Source organism: Panthera uncia, chromosome B4 (assembly GCF_023721935.1).
Source record: "Panthera uncia isolate 11264 chromosome B4, Puncia_PCG_1.0, whole genome shotgun sequence".
Lineage (NCBI taxonomy): Eukaryota > Metazoa > Chordata > Mammalia > Carnivora > Felidae > Panthera > Panthera uncia.
In genome coordinates this window covers 122,986,241-123,010,162 of record NC_064809.1, presented here as the reverse complement: position 1 = coordinate 123,010,162, position 23,922 = coordinate 122,986,241, and the positions used below count along the sequence as shown (strand labels likewise).

At 43.9% G+C, this 23,922-nt stretch overlaps 1 protein-coding gene across 1 annotated transcript in view; it reads right to left on the bottom strand.

The window, feature by feature from the left end:
* Window positions 1-23,922, bottom strand: part of RFX4 (regulatory factor X4) — an 80,287-nt gene that overhangs the window by 14,741 nt on the left and 41,624 nt on the right. Inside the window, exons 8-11 of the mRNA XM_049626231.1 lie at window positions 22,415-22,509; window positions 21,868-21,985; window positions 10,297-10,416; window positions 9,794-9,955 (exon numbers count right to left, since the gene is read on the bottom strand). Coding sequence (XP_049482188.1) covers window positions 9,794-9,955; window positions 10,297-10,416; window positions 21,868-21,985; window positions 22,415-22,509 — 495 coding nt within the window. The remainder of the gene's footprint in view (window positions 1-9,793; window positions 9,956-10,296; window positions 10,417-21,867; window positions 21,986-22,414; window positions 22,510-23,922) is intronic.

Here is a 23,922-nt window from a genome sequence, read left to right as displayed (position 1 = left end):
AAGGCTTGAATAGCAACAGAAATTCAGCTAATTACAGCAAACTTCTAAGTGTGTTTCTCCATAAAATCATAGGTGTTCTTATTCATCAGTATGGCTAAAAGTACCCCTTTTCCTGGTTTGCACATGTACATCATATACAAAAAGATAATGACTTCAGCAGGCTGTGAGGCATCATTTATGGTAACTGCAAGGAGACTGGAAAGAAAAAATTCCAAAATGATCATGCCCCAGATGATTGGATTATGCATGACTGCACTCCTCTATATTTTGCACTTCATATGAAGTTATGTTACTGTTATAATTTTTTAAAGTACCCTTTCTATTAAAACAGGTTATCTCTAGGTGGTGGGGTTGAGGAGGGCTTTAAAGCATTTCTTCACTTTGCTTATCTGTATTTTTCTATAACGAATGTGTATTGTCTCCATGAAAAGAAAAACATTATTAAAATATATTAAACAAGCTTGATAATTGGAGATGGAATTGGAGGGAGGTGGGAAGTATGGAGAACAATGAACCAGCCACAGCAAGCAAGTAATTAACCCTTCAAGCCCCTGGGACCTCAGGAGAGCACCGCAAGGTCAGTGGGTATTTAAAGGAGGCAGCTCAGAAAGCCAAATGATTTTCTCTTTTTCCCCAAGCAGTAGGAAGACAGAGTGATAACAGCCATCACCTGAGAGAATGGAGTAGAAGTTACTTTTGTATGAGCTCCTGGAGCACAGCAACTGTTCCTTAGTCATCTCTGTATCCCCAACAGAGGGTCTGCCAAAAAGTAGGTGTTCAGTAAATTTTTGTTTCATTGAATTTGTTGTTGGAGGAGTAAAGGCTGTTAGAAATAGACGTTATCAAACAAAAAGCTAGTGGAACTCTTGGAAAAATGGGCTCCCGTGGTCTGGGAAACAAAACCCCTAAATGGCCGTGTGCCAGCAATCTAACAGACCCACTCAGGCAGGCTTAAGCAGATTAACACCTACTGGCTTGGGTGAGAAACCCTTTTTGCCTGGGGACCAGAAAAGAACACCCCTTGCATTCCCTTTCCTATCAGTGGGACCTCCAGTGAGAATTGCTGCTGCTGCTGCTGCTGCTGCTTTTTTAAGGAAACTAATAAAAGGAAATGTGTGCAGTTCACAGTTTTGCTTAATTTTTAAGACAACGCTAATGCTTTTTATTTATTGGTAAAACAATAACCTTCCCTAGTTGCCTAATTCCCCTTTCTCTTTTTCTCCATGACCTGTATGCCCACTCTTATTTCAAAGTCTGAGAATAGTGGAGAAAGCCCCCTGATCTCTAAGAATACGATAAAGATCCCCAAAGATCTGAGAATCCTATAAAGGTAAGTGTTGTCTGTGTTCTAGTCTTAAAACTGCAGAAGAAGATTTTCTTTCCTTTCCATCCCCAACAAAATGTTTTTCATTCCTGAGTTTTTGTTGTTGTTGTTTTCTTGGAGGGGGTTTTCAACTCAGGACAGGAAGGGTGCTTGAAACATAACAGGCAGTCAGTAATGACTTGTTGAATAAATGAAAGAATGAATGATAAACCATCCAACAGAAACCAGACCTCATGCTATTTTCTTTTTATACACTGACTCACTGAATCTTCACAATAACCTCTTGAGGTGGGAGGTATTACCTCTTTCTTTCAGGTGAGAAAACTGAGGCCTAAGACTTGCTCAGGTGAGTGGCAGAGTTGGGATTTGAACCCAGATGTGCCCAACTCCAGAGCCTTTCCAAAAACAACAGTCGCCTCTCACACTTGAACGTGCATTTGAATCATAGGAGATCTTGTTAAAATGCAGATTCTGATTCAGTAGGTTGGGAGCTGAGCCAGCAATTCTGCATTTATAACAAATTTCTAAATGATGATAATGCTGTTGGTCTGTGGACCACACTTTGAGCAGCAAGGGTCTATAAACCACCCACTGCCTCCGGTCACGCATGCTCCATGTTGAGGGCCATTAAAGATCAGAAGTTGTAAGGTTCTAGTACAGACTTGTGAAAATTCAGGCTACTTTCCAGTCTACCTGGCCATACCCTTCCTTCAGATCTTGGACTAAACCAGTTGATCCTTTTCTCCACTAGGATTCTATGAACCATCACAGATGTTCAGGTTTTGATCTAACCTAAGCCTTTTGGTAGTACCTTCCTGAGAAATAAGCTCCTTTAAGTATGTCTGGATTCTGGAACTGCCTATACAGTAGCCACTAGACGTAGATGGCTATTTAAATTTAAATTAATTAAAACAAGGGGCCCCTGGGTGGTTCAGTTGGTTAAGCTCTTCGTCTCAGAGCATGATCTCGTGGTTTGTGGGTTCGAACCCCTGCATCGGGCTCTGTGCTGACAGCTCAGAGCCTGTAGCCTACTTCAGATTCTGTGTCTCCCTCTCTCTCAGCCCCTCCCCTGCTCACTCTCGCTCTCGCTCTCTCTCTCTCAAAAATAAATAAACATTAAAAAAATTAAAACAAAATACAATTAAAAATTCAGTTCCTTCATTGCACTAGCTACATTGCAAGGGCTCAGTAGCCCCATGTGGTTAGTGTCTACTATTTTGAATAGCTCAGATTAAAAAAAAAACAAAGTTGCCATCATCACAGAAAAGTCTACTTGAACCGTGGGCTATCCATGGCTCTATCCCCCATTGGCTACCATCCATCCCTAAGGCAGTAGTGCTTAAGGACAATACTTGCTGGAGCTGAAAACCTCATCTGTTTGTGTTACACTTTATCAGTAGCTCCATGACCAGGAGCAGCAAATGGATCCGTTCCCAGAGACAGACGGGGATTCAAGATCTGGCTGCCACCTACCTCTGCAACTGCCCCCACTGCCACTCTCCCCTTATGTGTGTCCGTTAGTCAATCCTCACTACGCCAGGCTCTTCTCCGCCTTAGGCATGTGCACGTGCTGTTCCCCACTACCTGAAATGTTCTTTTCCTCTCCCCAAACTTTATGCGCTGACTCTTTCTCATACTCCAGGTCTTGGATAAATGTCACCTCCTCAGGTGGGCCTTCTCTGACCATTTCGCAGCACACTATTATTCTCTTTATGACCACCTGAAATGGTTTATTTAGCTGGTTGTTTACTTCTGTATCGACTCTCCTACCCACCAGAATATAAGTATTCAGGGGCAGTGACAATGCCTGTTCTTTTCACTTCTGTACCCCCAGGACATGCCCCAGATTAGACACGGAATACATGGAGTGGACCAAAGAATGAATGAGCAAATCCAAAGGCCCCCAACACCAAGCCGTGACCTTGATGATGCGAGGTCAAGAAGAGATTAAGCAATCTATTTTCAATCCCAGCTTATATTTCCTAATTCCACTCCTTTACAGAAAAGGAAGCAGCAGGGATGGAGGAGGAGGTTCTGTAAATGAGTCATCGTGGGCTCTGGGGCAGGGCTGCTGTGTCCACCCTGTCCCACTCATTTTAGCTGCCCTCAGAATAACTGAGCTTTTGTTATTTGGAAAGAGTAGGGGCCAGTTATCTTTGTTACATCCTCAAGTGATGTGGAGAAAATGCAGCTGGGCAGGCCAGATGTTCTACAGTTAGGGCCATTTATAAGGAATTTGCCTTTATTTCTTTAGGCCTCCTAGCATCTCAATGATTTAATTTGCTGGTTTTGTGTTGCAGGGAACCCATGGTGGGAAGGTGAAAACATGAGTTTAATAGTTAACTTTTATTGTCATTGCTAAAGGAGGGAATACTTCAAATGACATCATAAACCAGGTCTTAGAGCCCTTCCGAGGCCTCACCAGGACAGAGCGGGAGCTTTACAGTTTGCATTAAATGACAGTAAAGAATTGCAGCCCAATGTCATGGTAAGTGGGCCCGTCAGTTTGGCACCACCTGCCACGCTCCTAAAGAGGAAAAGAGGCACTTTACCTGAATGGAAATTAAAGTTTCTGAACTTTGCTGGGCCAGGAGGGAGGGGGCAAGCTCACAAAGTTAGGGAAGAAAATGGATAAATGGGCTAGATTTTACCTTGTGGAAATCTGTTGAAATGGAATCCTTTGCTAGTCTTGTTTCATGGCCTTGCCGTAGACTTGAACATGCCCAGTCAAAATCAGCCACATATCACAGTGTTAGGTGCCTGATATTCCTTTCCTTTCACTTTCTTCCACTACCCCCCCCCCCGGCTTTTAAAAACAATTAATGAAAACAGTCCTAAGAAAACATACTTAGAAACACATGTAAGTATGGACACAGAACAAGATAGATGAGCAGAGTGGCTGTTTCCCTAGTGAGTCATAACTCACTATCTATAATATACCACTTTGTATCCACGAGTCCTTGTACCAAAGGATGCCAAAAGATTATGTGCAATGAATTAATTTTCTCTTTGTGCTCACCAAGCAGACATAATACTGTTCTCTTTTTCATAGCTGAAAAATGGGGAAGTGTCCATCAAAAGTGAGACACTGATAATGTGGAAGGGCTGCAGACACCTGATTGGCCTTGACTCTAAATCAAACTTGATGATATGTACATCATCTGAGCAATGATATTCAGAGTATGCTAGAGACCCAACAAAATTAACTAAGTCACATAAAATTTCATTTAACGTGTTAATGAACTGTTTTAGCCAGGAGTTGTTTTGTTTTGTTTAATATTCCCCACTTCTTCTTTATTTTTGCTTCCTGATTTCCTTTTTAAAAATTGCTTTTTTAAAAAAAATTGTTAACCACTTCAGATACTATTTGGAAAGTAATGGTATATAAATCAACCAGTAATTTAAAGATGGAAATAAAATGGGACACCTGGGTGGCTCAGTCAGTTAAGCTTCCAACTTTGGCTCAGGTCACGATCTCACAGTTCCCTGAGTTCGAGCCCCGCATAGGGGGCTCTGTGCTGACAGTTCGGAGCCTGGAGCCGGCTTCAGATTCTGTGTCTCCCTCTCTTTCTGCCCCACCCCCATTTGCGCTCTATCTCTGTCTCTCAAAAATGAATAAATGTTAAAAATAAGTAAATAAATAAAAATGAAAATAAAAATTAACTGGGCATAAAGACCATATGTTAACTTAAAAAAAAAGAGACATGACAAATGCATTTTATAAGATACACAATAATTGTTTTCGAATTTACAGTATTGGTCAGTGAAATATTTGCACAAATCCTCAAATTTAAGAAACCTCCTATATTTCTTAATACCTAGATGTATATCATGGCTAAATGTGCTTTATAATGCAATGTCTATAAAACCATACATGTTGTTAGGAAATTATGTTTATGTCTCCTTCAAGACTATGACCCACATGCATGCCAAGATCCAGTCTAATTTCACAAGGGAGTATTTCAAAAGTGGTACTTGAGAAAAATATTACACATAGTTTTATCTAGGATGACATTTTTAATGCCCCCTGGAGATATCTGAGAACAAAGCAGGAATGTGCCAAAATCTTCAAAGGTTACGATCATCTGAAAAGAACCTGTTTTACATTTGTATTTCTAAGAAGCTACTTTTATGACTCGTGAACACATTGCGCAGAAATCTCTGAACACATTTATGGTATTCCTGTGGCTTTGACTATCACACCTGCCACACCTTGGGGCCTCCAAAGTGCTGTGAAAAAAGCCAGGCAGACTCACTAGCTGGATGAGAATTATGAAGAGATCCTAGAAATCTTGCCTTCACACCTTCCCTATCCCCTTATTCCCTTAGAGTCTCCTCGCTGGATATGCTGCTGCACTGCAGGAAAGCTCCCCCTTGAACCCTTTCTGCTTCACAATGCAGAACTGCTTCATTTGCATAATTTCCCTGTTTATTTTAGAAGTAAGGATGTTATCACTAACTGGCTCACGTGGGTGCTTCCCAGAAGGGTAAGGGGTGGGGGGTGAGGGCGGGCAGGATTGTTCAGATGACCGGCTGTTCTTACTGGCCTGTTCTCACTGCCCTGGTTTCTTCCTGAGGCAGGAGACTGGGGGTTGCTGCCCCATATTCCGGCCTTGGATGGACCCCTGAGCAGCTGAGCAGCTGAGCAGCTGGAGAGCTGTGGACAGTGCTCAAGTTCTCTTCCCTTTTCATTTTCAGGGACTAAGGCTGTTCTTTTCTCCGTGGCTCTTCTTCTCAAGCCTCCTAAGCAGGAACTACAATGACCCAGTACAGAGAGAAAAGGGGAGGGACGAGGGAGGGGGTGTTCTTCCCCCTCAAAGTGGACACAAAACATGATTCAGGTGCATCCATGTAAACAAATGTGATGCCAAAATCTAAATTTCCACAAAAGAGGAGGCCTTTTTCCAGCTGCGTACCCAAAGTGAAATCAAAGCTCCGTCTAGGGCCAGTTACTGACAACCCTACTTTTAAATACTCTGAAGAATCCAGTCTCCTTAACAGTCCCTGACAAAGGACCACTGCGTCTGTCGGCAAGTTTCTGCCCCTGGCAAAGTACAGAAGAGGAAAGGCCTTATAGGCTCTTAAGTACCTGCTCATTTCCTCTCTGAGTAGTGCTAGTTCTGGAGAGAAAGGAAACTTGAGGGAAGGAATTAACCAAAGATTCTTAGCATACGTACTTTATGTTCTCTGAAAATGACATGCTGTCTCCTGCCTCCAGGCCTTTGTACCACTTACTTCCTCTGCCAGACTACCTTCTCTCGCATTATTCAGCCTTCCCAGACCCTGCAGATATCAACCATGGCCTCCTTTTGTGCTCCTCTACCCTCTTCTCCCAACTTAGCCCAACTCTGCACTCATCACATTGTTTGTGACTGCCAGCTTGCCCATCAGAACCCTAACCTCTAAATCATAAACTGCCAGGGGATGGGAACCTGAAGTGTTTGGTACACAGAAGTCACTCGAGAAATATTTATTGGATAAATGGATAGATAAATGGATGGACATGTGAGTGAATGAATGGATAAAAGACAACATCCTAAATAGGGTAATCTCACCCTGTTTATTTGGTCTTCAAAAATATCCAATTTCAGTCCCCAGTCTATTCTGAAAATTATTCTAAGTAGAACTAGGATATAAGTAGGACCATGCTGTGAGCGTCTGGAGGAAGACTTTTTTTTTTTTTTTTTTTTTTTTTTTGAAAAAGAGAGCGCATGCGGGAGAGGGGCAGAGGGAGAGAGAATCTGAAGCAGGCTCCACACGCTCACTGTGGAGCTGGACACAGGGCTTGATCCCACAACCCTGGGATCATGACCTGAGCTAAAATCAAGAGTCAGGTGCTCAACTGCCTGAGCCACCCACTCAGGCGCCCCTGGAGGAAGATTCTAACCTAGAGGGTGAGGGCAATGAAGATGAGTAGGATTTCATCAGGTGGAGGTGGAAGGAGGAGACCCCAGAGGTGGAGCAGTGTGAGATACGATCTGGAGAATGAGAGTCCCCTCGGTCTTGGGAAATGAGCCTAGTGGGCAGCAAGAAAGCGGACAGACCAGATTGGAGCTGGGTAACCAGTTTGAGAGTCGCTGGATGTCCGAGACGTGGGGAAGGCCTGAACAGATAGCAGTGGTGCCACGGGAAGGAATGGGCCCATCAAGATTTGGATTAGAACGACTGGCTTGGGAGGCATGGTAGAGAACGCTGTCTCCCCAAATCTATTCGCCCCCTTCCCTATCTGGGGACGTGCTACCCTACACCTCCCAGCCTCTCTGTGCAGTTACATGAGGCCATGGACTAAGCCCTCACTGGTGAAATGGAACTGGAAGTGACATGTGCTACTTCAGGGCAGGGCCTTTGAGGGACTGGGCTTTCCTCTCTATACCCACCTTCTACTTCTGTCAGCTGGTTGCAGACTTGGCAAAGCCCAGGGCAGTGGTCCTGAAGCTAGTGTGCATCAGAATCAATGGGAGGCTTGTTGAGCAAATCTCTGGGCCTTGCCACTAGAGTTTCTGATTCAGTAGGTCTGTGATGGGACCTGATGATGAGCATTCCTAACAGGTTCCCAGGGGGTGCAGATACCGCTGGTCCATGGACCACACTTTGAGAACCACTGCCCTGGAGTATGGTGCAACCTCATATGGAAAGAGCAAGTGTTTCCAAATGGTTGCATTGAAGAGAGCCTCCTCTCAGACCTAAGCACCCTGCCAGGGCTGTCTGCGAGCACAGAATAGATTTCTCTTGTGTCAACTCCATACGTTTTGGATCTATTGTTAACAGTAGCTTAGCCTATTTTTTTTTTTTTTAACGTTTATTTATTTTTGAGACAGAGAGAGACAGAGCATGAATGGGGGAGGGGCAGAGAGAGAGGGAGACACAGAACCGGAAGCAGGCTCCAGGCTCTGAGCCATCAGCCCAGAGCCTGACGCAGGGCTCGAACTCACGGACCGCAAGATCGTGACCTGAGCTGAAGTCGGATGCTTAACCGACTGAGCCACCCAGGCGCCCCTAGCCTATTCTAACTAATACAGGAGCCGAGGGAGAGGAAAGATGAAGTTGACTCCCACATTTGGAGTTGGGTAATTGGGAGAATAGTTTAAGCAGGTTTGGAAAAAAGGTAATGAATTAATGATCACTGTCTCATGAGCCCTCTGCTCCACAAACACTGGTCTGTTCAGCTGGCCCAACCCCACCAAGGCCCATATAGGAAAAGGTTGTTTCTGCCTTTGGTTCCTCTCCTATGCATTCTTCCTCATCTTTTAAGGCTGCCTTTGAGTCTCCCCTCTCCTGCAGGCTTCTTTCCTGCCTGCCAGAGTTCAGGTGGGAAGGAAGGAGATTGCTTCTCCCTCTGATCCCCTATAGCATTCAGCGGTAGCCCTCATCTTAATCAATGGGACCCCTTCCATCTGATAGCACCTCACTATGAGCAAAGCACTTGGCCTTTCTTACGTCATCTCATGCCCACAGCAACCATGTGAGTTGCTCTAGAGGTGTGCGCGCACACACATACACGCACACTGTCATCACAGATTAGCTAACGCTTACTGAATATTCTGTATACACTTCACCATGTTCACAAGTCTTATGAGTAAGGACATTTGTTGAATGGCTGAGTGACTGTGGTGCCCAGAACAAGGAACTGACGCTTTCTCACCCTTTACTTTTCCTTCACAACCTTGAGGCGTTATTGTGAGATAATTACGTGAAGTGATAATGGACATCGGCAACTAGCTATTATTATCCTTGTATTACCTCTTCTTTTTCATTTCTAAACCATACCTTGGCATTCAAGATCCGCCAGGATGTGACTGCAATTTGTGGTGTCTAGCCTCATAAGACCCTTCATGGACCTCCTACATTTTAATTTTAGCCCAAGTTTCACGTGGCCTGAGAAGGCCCCACATGTCCCTACCCCTATGCATCTGTTCATACTGTCCTCTTCCCAGAAGTCCCTTCTGCTCCACCTTCCTCAGTTAAAATGAAGTTCCAGCTCAGACCCATTCCTTTGTGAGGTCTTCTTGGTGCCTCCAACCAGAGGGAGTCTCCCCTTGCTTGGAGACCCCACAGCATTAGTCTTACCTTGCTTATCACCCCCACCTCGATATGATCGCCATGTGTTAGCAAATGGCTTCCCGGATGCCCCACTTTCCAGAGATGCCTCTCAATCTCTGGTTCACAGAGAGTTCCTTTTCTCATTTTCAAGAAAGAATGGCTGTGTATCAATTTATGTCTTATATCATTTTAATCATTTCAGTGTCTTAGCTGGGGGGGGGAAGGTGGAGATTTTATCATGTACTTAATTGGCCAACTTGAAAACAGAAGCATGTGGAGTATATACGTGTGAGTAATGAATAACTGCAAGGCATCTGTAAATCCAGGCAAATACTACGGTCTTGGCATTGATTGGGTTAGAATGCTTTTCCAGAAAGCTCTTGCTGTAAGTCAACTCCCCACTCAAAGCCTTTAGGGGCCTTTCATTACCTGTAGTGCTGAGGCCAGTGTACTCAGGGGATGGATTGCTGACGGGGGAGGACGGAGGTGGCACTTCGACGGACGTGGCGGATTTGGCTGGCGAAAACGATGGCACTGGTGAAGGGGTTGGCGGGGCAGCCTCTGTCAAGATAATTTCTTCTCGGACTTCTGCTATGGGTAGAGAAAGGGTAGATTCTCAGAGCCAAAGGTCAAGGCAAGTTGTCTTCAAAGGACTTTAAAAATTGAAATATTCTTTCTGATCTGTGGGTCATGTCACTCCTCTGCTTAAAGCCCTTTGATGGTTTCGAATCACCATCAAGGCATGCACGCAGTTCCCATACACAGCCATGCCCACTCCAAAGAAGAAAAGGACATCACTGCTTTCACACCACTTGGCCTGCCCACTACAACTAAATTCTTCGGAATAAAGAGCTAAAGAAACACAGAGCATAGAAGCAAGGATGCAAATCAAACTGCCAAGTAGGGCAACTCCCAGTGAAAAGCTGGCTTACCAGTGCTTCCTTCTCCCTTCATGGCTCGCATGAGCTCATTGGCCCGCTCCTGACAGTGCAGGGATTCTAATAGGTAGAGCACGTAGTCGTCAAACATCAAGTGAATTAAGTGAAAAGACCCTGGTGGGAGAAGATCCAAACAGAAAGGTAAGTCATGGCAGCGCACGTACGCCCCTCCACCTGGTTAACAGCCCGTGTTGTTGGGCTTGTACTCTAATGCTCTGTTCAAGACTCTCACTCCCTACTCCATTATCATCTCCACATGGTCAAAAGTTGCTCTTCTTTGCTGTGTCCTCAGCCTAGCCTAGTGCTCGACATAAGGTAAATGGCACTAACACTTTGTAGCAAGTGCGTCTTTTTCCTTGCTCAAACTGGCTCATCAAAAATGGTGCCCATTGAGCCATCTGTCCAAATGTTTCTGAGCCCTCACATACCCACTGGCCTTGTCCTCATTTGAGCACCACTTACTGTGTTCAGTGTATGTTGACATGGTGTCTTTCATTTTTATCTCTTCTACAAGTATGTCCTACTTCCCTGATTGGACTTTAAGGATGTCCATGGCAGAGATTTTGCCCTCTAGTTCACTATACCAATGTTACCTGACAGGATTCCAGAAGCAGAATTGAAAATTGAAACCTGTAACAGCTGAATTATTTCCTTAAATGTTTCTGAGACCTTTGTTGAACACACGGTTCTCAGAAAAGGTATTAGATTGGAGCGCCTGGGTGGCTCAGTCAGTTGAGCGTCTGACTCTGGCTCAGGTCACGATCTTGCGGTCCGTGAGTTCGAGCCCCGCGTCAGGCCCTGTGCTGACAGCTTAGAGCCTGGAGCCTGCTTCGGATTCTGTCTCCCTCTCTCTCTGCCCCTCCCCCGCTCACGCCCTGTCTCTCTCACTCTCAAAAATGAATGTTAGAAAAGGTATTAGATTGGAAATATGGTATTCTCAAATAAGACTCTTCATTCTTAATTTAGAGTAGACTGTTTCATAAAAAGGGATGTGGTCATCTTAAGACATTTTTCCAATGTGCCAGTCTCTGTGTTCAAAGTCTTATATTCTCTAACTTAATCTCTTACCACTCTGTAAGATAGGTACTTTCATTCTTACTATAATACATTATTTCAAAACCATCTTTTCTGGCATGTCATGCTGCCACCATGGACAGTGGAATGATCCACATATGGAAGGGGCTCAGTTAATGTCTGCTGTAATCAAGCCTCAGGAATGCCAGGGTCAGAGGGGCCAAACCTTCATCTCTGGTCTCACGTTTCCAACTCCCAAGGGAACATCTCCATGTGGATATTCTACTTCCCATGAAATGTCGAATACTTCTCACCCACCTATCCTACAGGCTGACCTCCTCTTCCCATTTCCCTCCAGTCTGCTTTTTTAGAGGACCTCTGAGACTCTCTGGTATTACTTATACTGTAATTCCATCACCACCACCACCACTATTATCATTATCCTCGTCATCATCGTCATTATCTGCTGAATGCTTACTGTGAGCCAAAACTCTGCTAAGCAATTAACACAGGTCTCCTCCTTACTACAAACAGTGGGGTAGGTGGTACTGTCCTCCCTTATTGAGCAGGAAAGGAGTGTCTCCATTAGGAGTATGTAGGGATTTGCCTCATTTTGATCTGGCTCCAAAATCTGTTCCCGTTCCCTTACAGATCATCCAGTCCAGTCTGCTCACAGCCCAGATGGGGGAAAAAGGCGTTGGTCCTAGCAGGGCCCTTTGAGTTGGGAGCTATGCCTTTTCAAGTCTCAGTTAGAAGGTGATGGGGCTATAGCTCCAGTTACACAACTGGTTAGTGTGTAATACTTGTAAGAAGTAAGGTGATAGGGGTCTTCTGGGAGTGATGGGACAGCACCTTCTTGGTGGAATATACTACCAATTTTCTTTTTAATTCTATCTTCTTGGTGGAACTTATCAATTTTCCTTTTAATTGTACCTTAGACAGACAGACAGACAGACACACACACACACACACACACACACACACACGCACACACCACTTTCCATCCACTTCCCCCAAATGGGTCCTGTGAACCACTGAGGAGGTAGCACTGTGGGCAACTGTGTGGGCACTGGATCACTCTGCCCAGGTTGAGATCCAGCTCTGCCACTGCATCACTAAGACCCTGGATGAGTTACCCTTAGTAAATGTTACAAAATCCACCATTTCTTGAGCCCTTGCTCTGTGGCAAATTCATTATCTGTGTAGATCTGTGTAAATGTGCAGACTTATTATAACACTTAACCCTCATCACAACTGTAAGAGATAAGGGATACTCTCCTTTTGCAAAGGAGGACATTGAGACTTACAGAGGGAAAGTAAGTGTCCAATGTCACATAATTATTAACTGGAGGAACTGGGACTTGAACCCAAGACTGTCTGATTCTGGAGTTCTTTGATCATTGTACAACACAGCTCTCTAAAAGGGGGGCGGTAAAACCCCTTGTTTTGGTTACAGAAGTACTAACCATAATGAGGAAAAGGACACACTAGATGTTTAATGAATGGTAACTGCTTGTTATTATTATCTATAAAGTCCCTTTTGCTACTAATGTCCTAAGATCTCATAGGATATCATATCATAATATGATTGCTTTGTCCATATAGTCAAAGAATTCAGAAGAGAACATCAAATACTTCAAAGGAAAGGGTCTCCAAAAATGAAGAAATATTTGCTCCAATGTTGCTATAGGTCAATAAGGATAGAAAGATAGAAACATGCTGTGAAACAATGAATTAAAATGGAAAACCCTAGATAATGAAAATGGCATTAGTTGTATCACAGGCAAGCACCTTGGAAATCATCCATACACCCTCCTTTTTTATAGACAAGGAAACAAAGATCTGATACGGTGAAGAAATTTGCCTAAAACCACACTGTTAGAAACACCAGATTGGGGCTTGGAGGCCAGTAATGTTCGGGCTACAGGCTCTCTTCCTTAATGGCTCCGATCAGTTACCCAACTGGTCTGATAATTTTCAATCACTTTTGAACACAGAGTTTGTAGAGTTACTGCTATGTGCCTACTACTGTGCTAAGTGCTCCAAGTACAAAAGAAACCTGAAGCTCAGTTCCTGACTCCACAAAAGCTACAGGGTCCTTTGCAGCAGAAGTCAATCATTAAGACAACTGGGAAACAAACAGTTCAGTACTGGTGGGGGGGAGGAGGGGGAAGGGAGGAGGACGGAGACAGGGTGGGGGGTGTCATGGCCACCAGAGTAGTGCCAGGAGAAGAGGAGGGCAAAGAAAGAAGGGGATACAGAAAGACACAGAGAGGGTGGGGTGGGGGGAGAGGGGAGAAAGAGAGAAATATCGAAGACAGGCAAGAGGCAGTTGCAGCTAACATCCCCTGCTTTATTTCTCTCCCTAGCACTTATCACCATTACATATACTATATAACCTATTTATCTTTATCATGTGCCTCCCTACACCAGACCGTAAGCTCCATCAATGCAGATGTTTGGGTGTTTTCACTGTTTCCTATATCCAGCGTCTACAACAGTGCCAGGCACAGAGTAGAGGCTCAGTGACTGTCGGTTAGATCAACCAGTCAAATGCCCAAGCACTGTTTACCATATGCACTGCACTAAGTCCCCTTTCCAACACTGTGAGGAGGTATTACTATTGTCTTCAACTAATACATGGGGAAATGAAGGCTCAGAGGGTTTGAACAACTTGCCTAAAGTCACAGAGTTAACATCAAAGCCTGTCATGGATAAGGTATTAGGATACAGACAAAGGAGACTTTTGTTGTTGTTGCTACAGGTTAATATAGTTGATCACATTGCATAGAACCAAAGCATTTCTCTTTTCTTATGAAAAATTTCAAACATACAAAAAAGTACACAGAATTTTTAAATGAACATCAGTGTATTCAAGTCCTAGCTTTACAATATCTTAATATTTTTACTATATTTGAATCAGATTTGGGTGTTTTTGTGTTTTTTTTGTTTGTTTGTTTTTTTAAGTAGGCTCCAAACCCAGGGCAGAGCCCAATGCTGGGCTTGAACTCATGCCTCTGAGCTCAAGATCTGAACTGAGGTCAAGAGTCAGATACTTAACTGACAGAGCCACTCAGATGCCCCAGATTTGTTTTTTAATTGAAGATAAAGATGAAGCCTCTGTGTTCTCTTCCTTAATTGTATTTCTCTGCTTTCTTGTGTTCAACCCCTGAGGTAATCACTGACTTGAATCTGGTATTTATTTGTTCACATGCATTTTTCTACTCTTACTATATGTATTTATGTATCCGTAAATAACATATGGTATTGTTTTCTGTTTTCAAACTTGATATAAATGGTATCATGCTTTACAGAGCATTCTACAACTTGCTTTGGGCAATCTATCCACATGGATGCATATAGCCTAATTTGATGGCCACTGTTTGAATATGCCACAATTTATTCATCCATTCTCCTGTTGATGGAATTTTGGTTGTTTATCATTTCCCACTATTGGAAAATGGCCCTAATGAATATTTTCTGTACCTGTTTCTTGGGTCTGCTGGGTCCAAGAGTTGCCTGCATATTCACTCTTATGAGACAGTGTCAGATAGCTCACCAAAATTTTTTACGTTCCTACTGGTAGTATATGAAATATAGTATTTACCAGCCTGAAGGGTGTGAAATGTTATCTTATTGTGTTTATAGTTTGTATTACTCTAATGACTAGAAAGGTGTACATCTTTTCATAGGATTATCGTCCATTTGAATTTCCCCTTCTGTGAATTACCTATTCATATTCTTTGCTCATTTTTCTAGTGGGATATCTGAATAATATTGGGGTATGTGAATTTCTTTGTGGGTATTTAAATAATTTATTTAGAGGGGTTTATTATATATTCTGGATAGTAACCCTTTGTTATATGCACTGCAAAATATGTTCTCCTTTTCTGTGACTTTTACCTTTTAACTTTGTTAATGGTGTGCTTATTAATCACAAGTGAAATCCAAATGTGGTTCATTTTTGCAATCTTTTCTTTATAACTGGTCCTTTTTTGTACCTTTTTAAAGAAATAAATTACTATGTCAAGGTCATAAAAATATCATTCCTTATTTTCGTCCAAAAGGTTTAAGGTCTTCCCCCCTCCCCCATTTAGATGTTTCTTTTCAGATGCTGTAGAGGAGGGGTCTAATATTTATGTACCCCAAAGTGCTTGTCCAGAAGAAATTTGCCTAATCCACTGACTTTTAATGCCATTTCTGTCATATATACAATCCTCTTGTTTAACAGACAAGGGGAAAAGCATCTGATGAGGCGAAGGCAAGTTTTGTGTCCATCTGTCTTGGGCACCTCTGTTCTGTTTCATTGCTCTACTGGTCTAACTATGTTACAAGCCCACGCTGTCTTACTCCATAACAAACCTGAACATCAGGTAAGTGAGTCCCTATGTCTCGTTCTTCTTTCCCTTCAAAATGTCTTTACGACTCTTGGCCTTTTGAATTTTTACATCAGATTGTCAAAGGGAAAAAGGGACTGGATTGGAATTCTGTTGAATTTATGTATTAATTAGTAAGATCTCCTTGATGTTGACTCTTTGCAAACACGAACATGGTATATTTCAATAATAGTTTAAAAAATTCTCCTTGAAGATCTTCAGGCAATTTTTGTCAGAATTATTTTATAGGTATCCTTTAGTTTCTGTTGCTATTTTGAATGGTATATGCCTGCGTATACTTAATATATATTAGTATATACTTAACACATACTTTATATGCACACACAATTATATTTTCTAATATAATTCTGGGTAGTGGTGGGTTCTGGGTAGTGCTAAGAATGCCAGTGATTTTTTAAAAAACTGAATTGAGTAATCCAGTTGAATTCTTATTTGTTCTATTAGTTTGTAGATTGTCTTTTGTCAACCATCATGACATCTGTAACTAAAGGCAATTTTGTGTTTTCTTTTCCAATTCTTACATTTCATTCCCTTTAGTTATTATATTGGCTAGGACTTCCAGTCAATATTTATTAGAAACAGTGTTAAAGGCATTCTGGTCTTCATGATTTGAGTAAGAAAATTTCTAAAGTTGGAGCACTTGGGTGGCTCAGTTGGTTAAGCGTCCAACTTTGGCTCAGGTCATGATCTCATGGTTTGTGAGTTAAAGCCCTGTGTCAAGGCTCTCTGCAGTCAGCAAGGAGCCTGCTTTGGATCTTCTGTCCCCTTCCTGCTTTGCTCCTCCCCCCCCCCCCCACTCTCTCCCTCCCTCTCTTCTCAAAAATAAACAAACATTAAAAAAGAAAACTTCTAAAATTTTACCAGTTAGTGTCATGTTCACTGCAGATTTTTGGTTGCCCTTTAACATTTAAAAAAAATTCCCCTGTATTCCCAGTTGGCTAAGAGTTTTGTTTTTTGTTTTTTTTTAATAATACTTGGGGAGCTGAATTATATCAAATGCTTTTTTCCCTCTATATCTATAGAGAAGATATGATTTTTCTCTTTTCATCTGTTAATACTGTATGTTAGTTTCTTTTCTGACCTTGAATCATACTTGAGTTCTTGTCATAAACCTTATTAATCATGATTTAAAAATGTTTGCTGCTGGATTTGATCTGCTAGTATTTTACTTAGAATGTTTCATCTATATTTATGTGTGGTTGGGTAGGAATTGTTTTTCCCCTACCATTCTTCCAAAGTTTTGAAATTGAGGTTGTATTAGCTTCATAATTGAGATGAGATTAGCTTCATGAGTTGTATAGGTTTCCTTTTGTTTTTATTGCCTGAAACATCAATTTTCATAATCATTTTCATTAACTAAGGATTTTATGTTTCTTATAAGTTTAGTAAAAGTTGCCTGTAAAAACACTTATGTCAGATGTTTTTTTGAAGGAAGAGGCTTTTTCATCTACTGTGATGATTACTTGATCTTATTTCTAGCAATCTAATTTTATGTTTTTGTTTACCGTCTTTTATCTATGCTTCTTTTATCTTGCCATCTCTTTTCATAATTTTCCACTTTCCTTGGCAAATTTTAATTACTTAGTGATGATTCTTAATTTATTAACATATATCCCATACATTTTTAAAATCCAAACTACTTTTTTTTCAGCGAAGTCTAAAGTTATTTAATATTCCGAGACAAAAACCTTTATGCTTTAACTGGTCTTTGGAGATTCTCTTCTCACCATCTCATGTTACATTGTAGCCTAAAACTTGCTTTGACAATTTGTAAACACACAAAAATTATTTTTTAAATTATAATCAGTAATTAAATGTGCTTACAAATTTAAGAATTTGTCTCATCTTAAAATAAGGCCTCCAAATTGTTTGACCTTCCTTCCCTGGAGAAGGGGGGTTGTCTATGTGACCCGCTTCCATCTTGGTAGGTTTGTGACTCCTTTGACCAACACTGTGGAAGGGGGAAGGGACACTTTAACTTTGGGGACTGGGTCATAAAAGGCGATGTTGTTCCCCCCTGGAACAGTGAGCCGCGATGTGAGAAGTTTTAACTGTTCAGGGGCCACCATGTGGTGTGGACACTGAGCCACATGAAGTGGCCATCAAAGGCATCCTGATCACAGTCCTATCTTGAAGTCATCCAAACCCAAGCACAGACATGTATGTGAGGGAAGAAGCCTCCAGATGATTCTAGCCTCTAGCTGTTGATGCCCTACTGTCTTTGAGTGTTCCCATCTGAGGTGCAGAGTAGAGATGAGGTCAGAGGTCACAAAGCAGAGACAAGCCATCCTTGCTGTGCTGTGTCCAAATTCCTGACCCACCAGAATCCGTAAGCATAACAAAAGGACTGTTTTAAGCCACTATGCTTTGGGGTAATTTGTCACACAACAACAATAACTAAAACATGGTTGTTTCTGTTGCCCAGACCTTAGCTATGGCTTTATTTTTCTTCTTGCTGAAATGCATCCTTTCAGTGCTTTTTAAAGTGATGTTCTATTGGGCCAGATTTTCTCAGTCTTTGTAGAACTGACTAGGTCTTTACTTTGCCCTCACTCTCGAATAATGGTTGACAGTTCTTTATTCTCAACAGTTGAAAGATATTATTTCTGGACTCCCTTCTTACTCATGATAGACTAGTTACTGTTCTGTTCTCTCATAGCTTCAAAAAATATTTTAAATCTTATCAATATGGATTTTTAAAAGTCCACCAGGGAGGATTAAACAAATTTGTCCAGACTTCTGGTGCAATGCGTCTGAGCCCAGGGCGTTTGTGTGAGTTGTGGTAACTGAAGAAGCGTGGGTTTTGTGGCCAGGCAGATCTGATTTTGAAGCAGAGCTCTGGCCCCTTGCTCCCTTGCCATACTGATCTCGGGCGAGAAAATTCTCCAAGCTTCCTTTCCACCTCTTATTATCTGCCTTGCAGAGTTAATGGGAGAAGCCGACAGCGGCATGTGCCTCCTAGATGTCTGTTTCAACGAGTGTCATTATCCTGCCTTTGCTCTACGCTCTACCTCAGGCCTCATAGGTTATTGCAAGAATTAAATGAAAACATGCCCAATATTATGTCTGGTGCATACTAGGCCGTCGATAAATGTTACCTTGTTTTTATGAGTACTATTCAACAGAAGAAAGTTAGATGAGGTGGTGGCTTAGCAGAAAGAACAGGAGCTCTAGCATGGAAAAGCTTCGGGGCGGGGCGGTGCCCAGCAGAGTCTGTGGTGCGTGCGTGGGCAAGTCCCGTGTCCTCTCTGGTCTGCTTCCCCTGAATACAGGAAAAGTAATTCCTGCCTCCTAGTGCTTGGCGGGGGCCTGGCTGACATGTGCAACGTTTGGCAGGTTCTGGGTAAGAAAGCTGGGCCCGGCCCTCTAAGCCTAGAGAAGCAGCCTGGAAGGCTCGGTCGTGGCCACCTGGCGTGAGAGCCAATCTCTGACAGGGCTGCTCCTGTATGACCTCCCCAAGCGGGGGAGCTGTGACGCTAAGCCAGCAGACAAGTGCACAAGCAGGTGAACACTTGGGCAGTCTGCAGTCCCGCCCCCTTGGCTGGCAAACACAGGGCCGCTTTTCAAACCGTTTGATGCCCCAGTCCTTCCAGGAACTACTGTTCTTCCAGATGTTCCTAACAGTGAAATCAGAGGCATTTGGTGAAAACCCAGAGTGAGACGGTAAAGGCACCTGCACTGGCTTGGGGTCCAGGTGTCCTATGAACTGAAATCACAGCAGCAAATGGAAAACACGGGGCATGTGTGTGTTTTAAAAGTAGAAACCCTATTTTCCTCAGCTCCATTAGGATTCAAAGTTCATTGCCTGCCGGTCTACCTTTGCGGTCTAATTTTGCTAGAAACTGCTGCTTACAGCAAAGAAAGAACGTCTGGCTACTTTGGTTCACAGCATAGGCTCTTTCAGCGAGAAGGAATTAGGAAGAAAAGAGTGAAAAGGAATTAAGGAGAAGAAAGGAGTCAACTACCTTTGAAAGAGGCCGTTCTGGGAAGAGGTGGTAGAGACCCGCCGGGGTCATGGTGACAATCCCCACCGTCACGTAGTGGTCAGCCCGCGCCATTCACGGCGGCAAGGATCGTGTGGGAGTTATAAGATAGATGGAGCTGGCCCCTGTGGTTGGGGGAGGGGGCCCGTGAACAGAGGGCTCTTTTTCCTAATTAGCTGTTTTTATACAGGGAACACATGACCCAAACACAACCACCAACTGTGTCTTTGACATATACAGGCAGAAAGGGGGAGCTGGGCTTTTGTCTGCCGCAAATTCTTTCAACTTGTCCGTCACCCAAGCTGCAAAACCCAACAATGAGTCGGATGAGCAGGACCGTTGCAGACAGTTTGCTAAATGGACTTGGAAACAGGTATTATTTCAACCCACTTAGGCTTGGAAAATACTGTAAAAGTGAAATGGGGTTACTATCTCTGTCTTTTCTTTCCTAAGAGATTTGTGACCATTTCTGCCATTTGTCTGAGTTTCCGGTGTGTCCCCAAATAGTGGGTGGTTCAAAAAGAAATAAACACACTTCAAGTTTTTCTTAGTGATAAATGCAACCCTTTCGTAGAACCCTAACTGTTCTACTGCCCCAACTTCCTTTGTCACATTAACTTAATATGAACCAATGAATTTCAAAGAATACTGCCAAGTGAATTACTTTCCCTGTTGAATGAAGGGTACTCAGTAATATACATAATCAGTTTAAGACCCAGCAAACTGAAGAATAAGGGACAAAGCGAAAAGGGATGCTGGCTTTGTGGATGCGTGTTATGTATGTATATCGACAGGTGCGATCCTGTTGATTCTTTGATTTTGAAGCAATGAAAAAAATCTCAAATATTTTTCAAACATTCGCCTAACTGAAAGCAGTTACGCACAAGTGATTTTCCCAGAACCAGAGGTAACATGTGCTAACACTAAGTAGGCCGAGCTGGAAGTCATCAAAACGCCATGCTTGAGGGCACTGCCCAGGTAGCAGCCACCAGAGCACTTCCATCCGCGGCTCAGAGAGGACGACCCCCATCTGTAGCCATGGCGCAGGCCAGCGCAGAGAACTTCCCAGTGCGGAGATTAAAGAAATCTACAACAAAACACTTCTCCAACTGGGGAAACACAGTCTTTCATGGACAGAGCTGTTTAGAAAAAATAGTGCCGCCTTTGTTTCACTACATACTCGCTCCGTTGTATAGCACAACTGGAAAATGGTGACAAGACCATAAAAAGCTGGATGGAAAAGTGTCAAATTAAACCCAGAGTGAAACCCAGAGCTGATTGGCTTAATTGGAGATAATGAGAAATGAAACCACATCTCTGCTTGCAAAGTAAAATAGTGAGCAAGACGCAATTACCCAGAAAACGTACCAACAGCCCTTTGCCAAAATGCCTAGAAATGTGAGGCCAAAGCACTTTGAGATTTCACATGTCTGGATGATGCCTTAAAGTTTCCCTTCACTTTGCTAATGATGACCTGGACCCAATGCATCATCCATTCTTTCCAGTGACAAGTAGAAAACCACGTCCCACAATGCAGCATAGCAATCCCCCCAAGTTGGTGTTAGGTTCCTGCCTGCAGACCATGATAAGCGCCCCTGGGCAGAGATTTCCAGGCCCGTTTACAATGGAAGCAGCAGGTGTGTATTGGGTAGGGAGGTGAGGAGGACTCAAGGGAAAAAGAACGTAAAAGTCCTCTTCTAGGGATCCGACTGGCGCACACTGTTAAAGAAGCTTTAGCCACTCTCCCCACTGCTGGAGCGTCAATCGAGCCATGTGCAAATGTTCAAACTCAGAGGCTTCTTCTGCTTCCCAGTCTTGGGAAGTACACACAGTGGAATTCTGCAAAATAGTCCCCGGAAGCAGGATTCACTGGGGACACCCGGCAACGGGGGTGCACAGCAGTGCTATCTACTCCTCTTTAAGCTCAGATAGTACTCTCCGTGTGAGAAACTGCATTTTCCAATTTGCATGCTTTTTAGCACGCAATGCCATCTTTCTCCCCGGAAGTCCTGATGATGATGTGTCCTTCCAGAACACACACATTTCAGGGTGATGTCCTTGTGGGCCCAGGGACAGGAAGTGAGATCACGGCTGGGTCTGGAGAGGTGGACTTCACGCATGAAACCCAGAGAAACAGGGTTTGGATATGAGGAGGGCTGGGGCGGCCTTACCAAAGCTGGGGGCACTATGCAAGGTCATGTCCCGGATCACCCTTGTGCCGAAACAGGACCACATCAGGAGGAACTGCTGGGCCACTTTCTTCAGGGACCCTTGTCTCTTGGCAGCCACCTACAAGAAAGTGAACGGCTTAAACAGGGGTCAACTCAACCTTTCCTTTATTACTGTCTGTCTGAAAGATGATAGGAAGGCTTATGGATCTCCAAGTTCAATGCTATGGAACCAATGGCTTTTTGACTTTCTGTTTCTACCAGCAAAAATTCACTTTAGAAAATGAAAGCTGATGTCGGGACCCAGTTTACACCGCAGACGAAAGAGAGACGCTGACCTGGCTGAATCAGGGGAAGGAGACTCATGGTCCTGCCTCCTGCAACCCCTGCCTCCGGAGGGGGCCCAGGCCTCTGCTCAGAACCCCAGGGCTCCGTGGCTGCTGAGGAACGCTCAGACAGCTCAGTGCGGGGCTCTGCATCTCCCAAGTGCCACGAAGGTGAGTGTTGGGGGGCAGTACCGGGGCTGCTCCTCCCGCTCCAGCTTACCAACCTTCACAACACACCGGTCCACCATGGTGTCTAGCCACTCGATGTAGGACTCGATGGGAGACTGCTCCTCCAGGAGGTGGTCAAACTCCTGGTACACTGTCAAACAAAGGAGAGCCCCCACACGTCACTGCAGCTGTGTCTACACAGAGCCACAGCTTAAAAGATCAAAGGAGTAAAACTGAATAAAAACAAAACTCCAGCCTCAACGGAGCACTCAGACTTCAGAAAGCATGCCCCGACTTACCTTTCCAGGCTCATCTTCGCAGCCTGTGAACACCGGAAAGCCCGGCTACCACAGATAGCTTGCATTCCCCCCAACAAACCCTGCTTTTCTCAGGCAGTTCCCTTCGCTTGGACCATCTGGTTCCTCAGGGCCCAGCCCAGCCGAAATGGCCCTTCTTGTGACATCCTTTTTCCCCTCCCCGGGCCCCTCGCCAGCAGAACTGATCGCTCATCCTCTGTGCTTCCACAGCATTTTATTATCCGTATTCCACCTTTACTGCATCACTGATGCTGTGTTACGGTTGTGAGGGCGGGGGTGTCTCCCATGCCAGCTCTCTGTCCGACCTCTTTCCTAGCTGAGGCCGTCCCTAGCCTCACACAGCCGTTATCCAGGACGTGCTTCCTTGCACGAACGGGCACAGACATTGCAGCTCCCTTGCTCTCTGCCTCATGGTAGGGCTTCTGAACCACAGCTACGTTGGGCAAATAGCTCTAACCAGCCTCTCGGAGCTTGGCATGTAGCAGATGCTTACTCATTGTTCACAGCATAAAGGAGACAATCTCCACGCCCTTAGTTTCTGCACTAGTAACAGGAGGACCATTGCACCACTGATAACCTGTCTTCAGCTGCATGTCAGGTAACTGAGTCTGGAAGGGCTGTGTGATTGGTGAAGTCAGCAGAAAACAGAAACACTGCTGTGGTTTGGACCATCTCTTCTGATTGCCGTTTCTGTGGTTTGGGTTGTTTTTTTGTTTTGTTTTGTTTTTGTTTGTTTGTTTTTACATGTGGAGCTCAGCAAACCAAACCATGCATTCAGACCCACATGTTTCTACAGTTTTAAATTTGCCTGGGCAGTTTCCGTCGTCCCATTCTGTGGGCCTGGCCAATGCATTCCATTTTCCTGAGCTGAGGACTGCCACGGAGGTCAGCTGCCGGGGCCAGGAGATCCAGACAGTTTAGAACGAGAAGGGGCTGAATGAGAAGTCCGCTGAATTGGTATCTGCGTCCTCTTATGGACGAGGAAGCTATGTCCCAATGAGATTAAGTGACCCCTCCAAGGCAAAGGGTAAGTGAGGGCCAGAGCAGGGACTGGAGCCCATGCCTCTGACTTCCCTGATGTTCCCGTTCTCCTGATAGCACTGTCACCTCGCAGGTGGTGAGGCAAATGCTTGCGGCTGACATTTACAGGGTTCTTGCTGTGTGCCAGGCACTTCCCTAATGACACGGACACTCTCACCCCACCTACAGCAACCTCGAGAATGTGATACAGCAGTTGCTCAAATGTT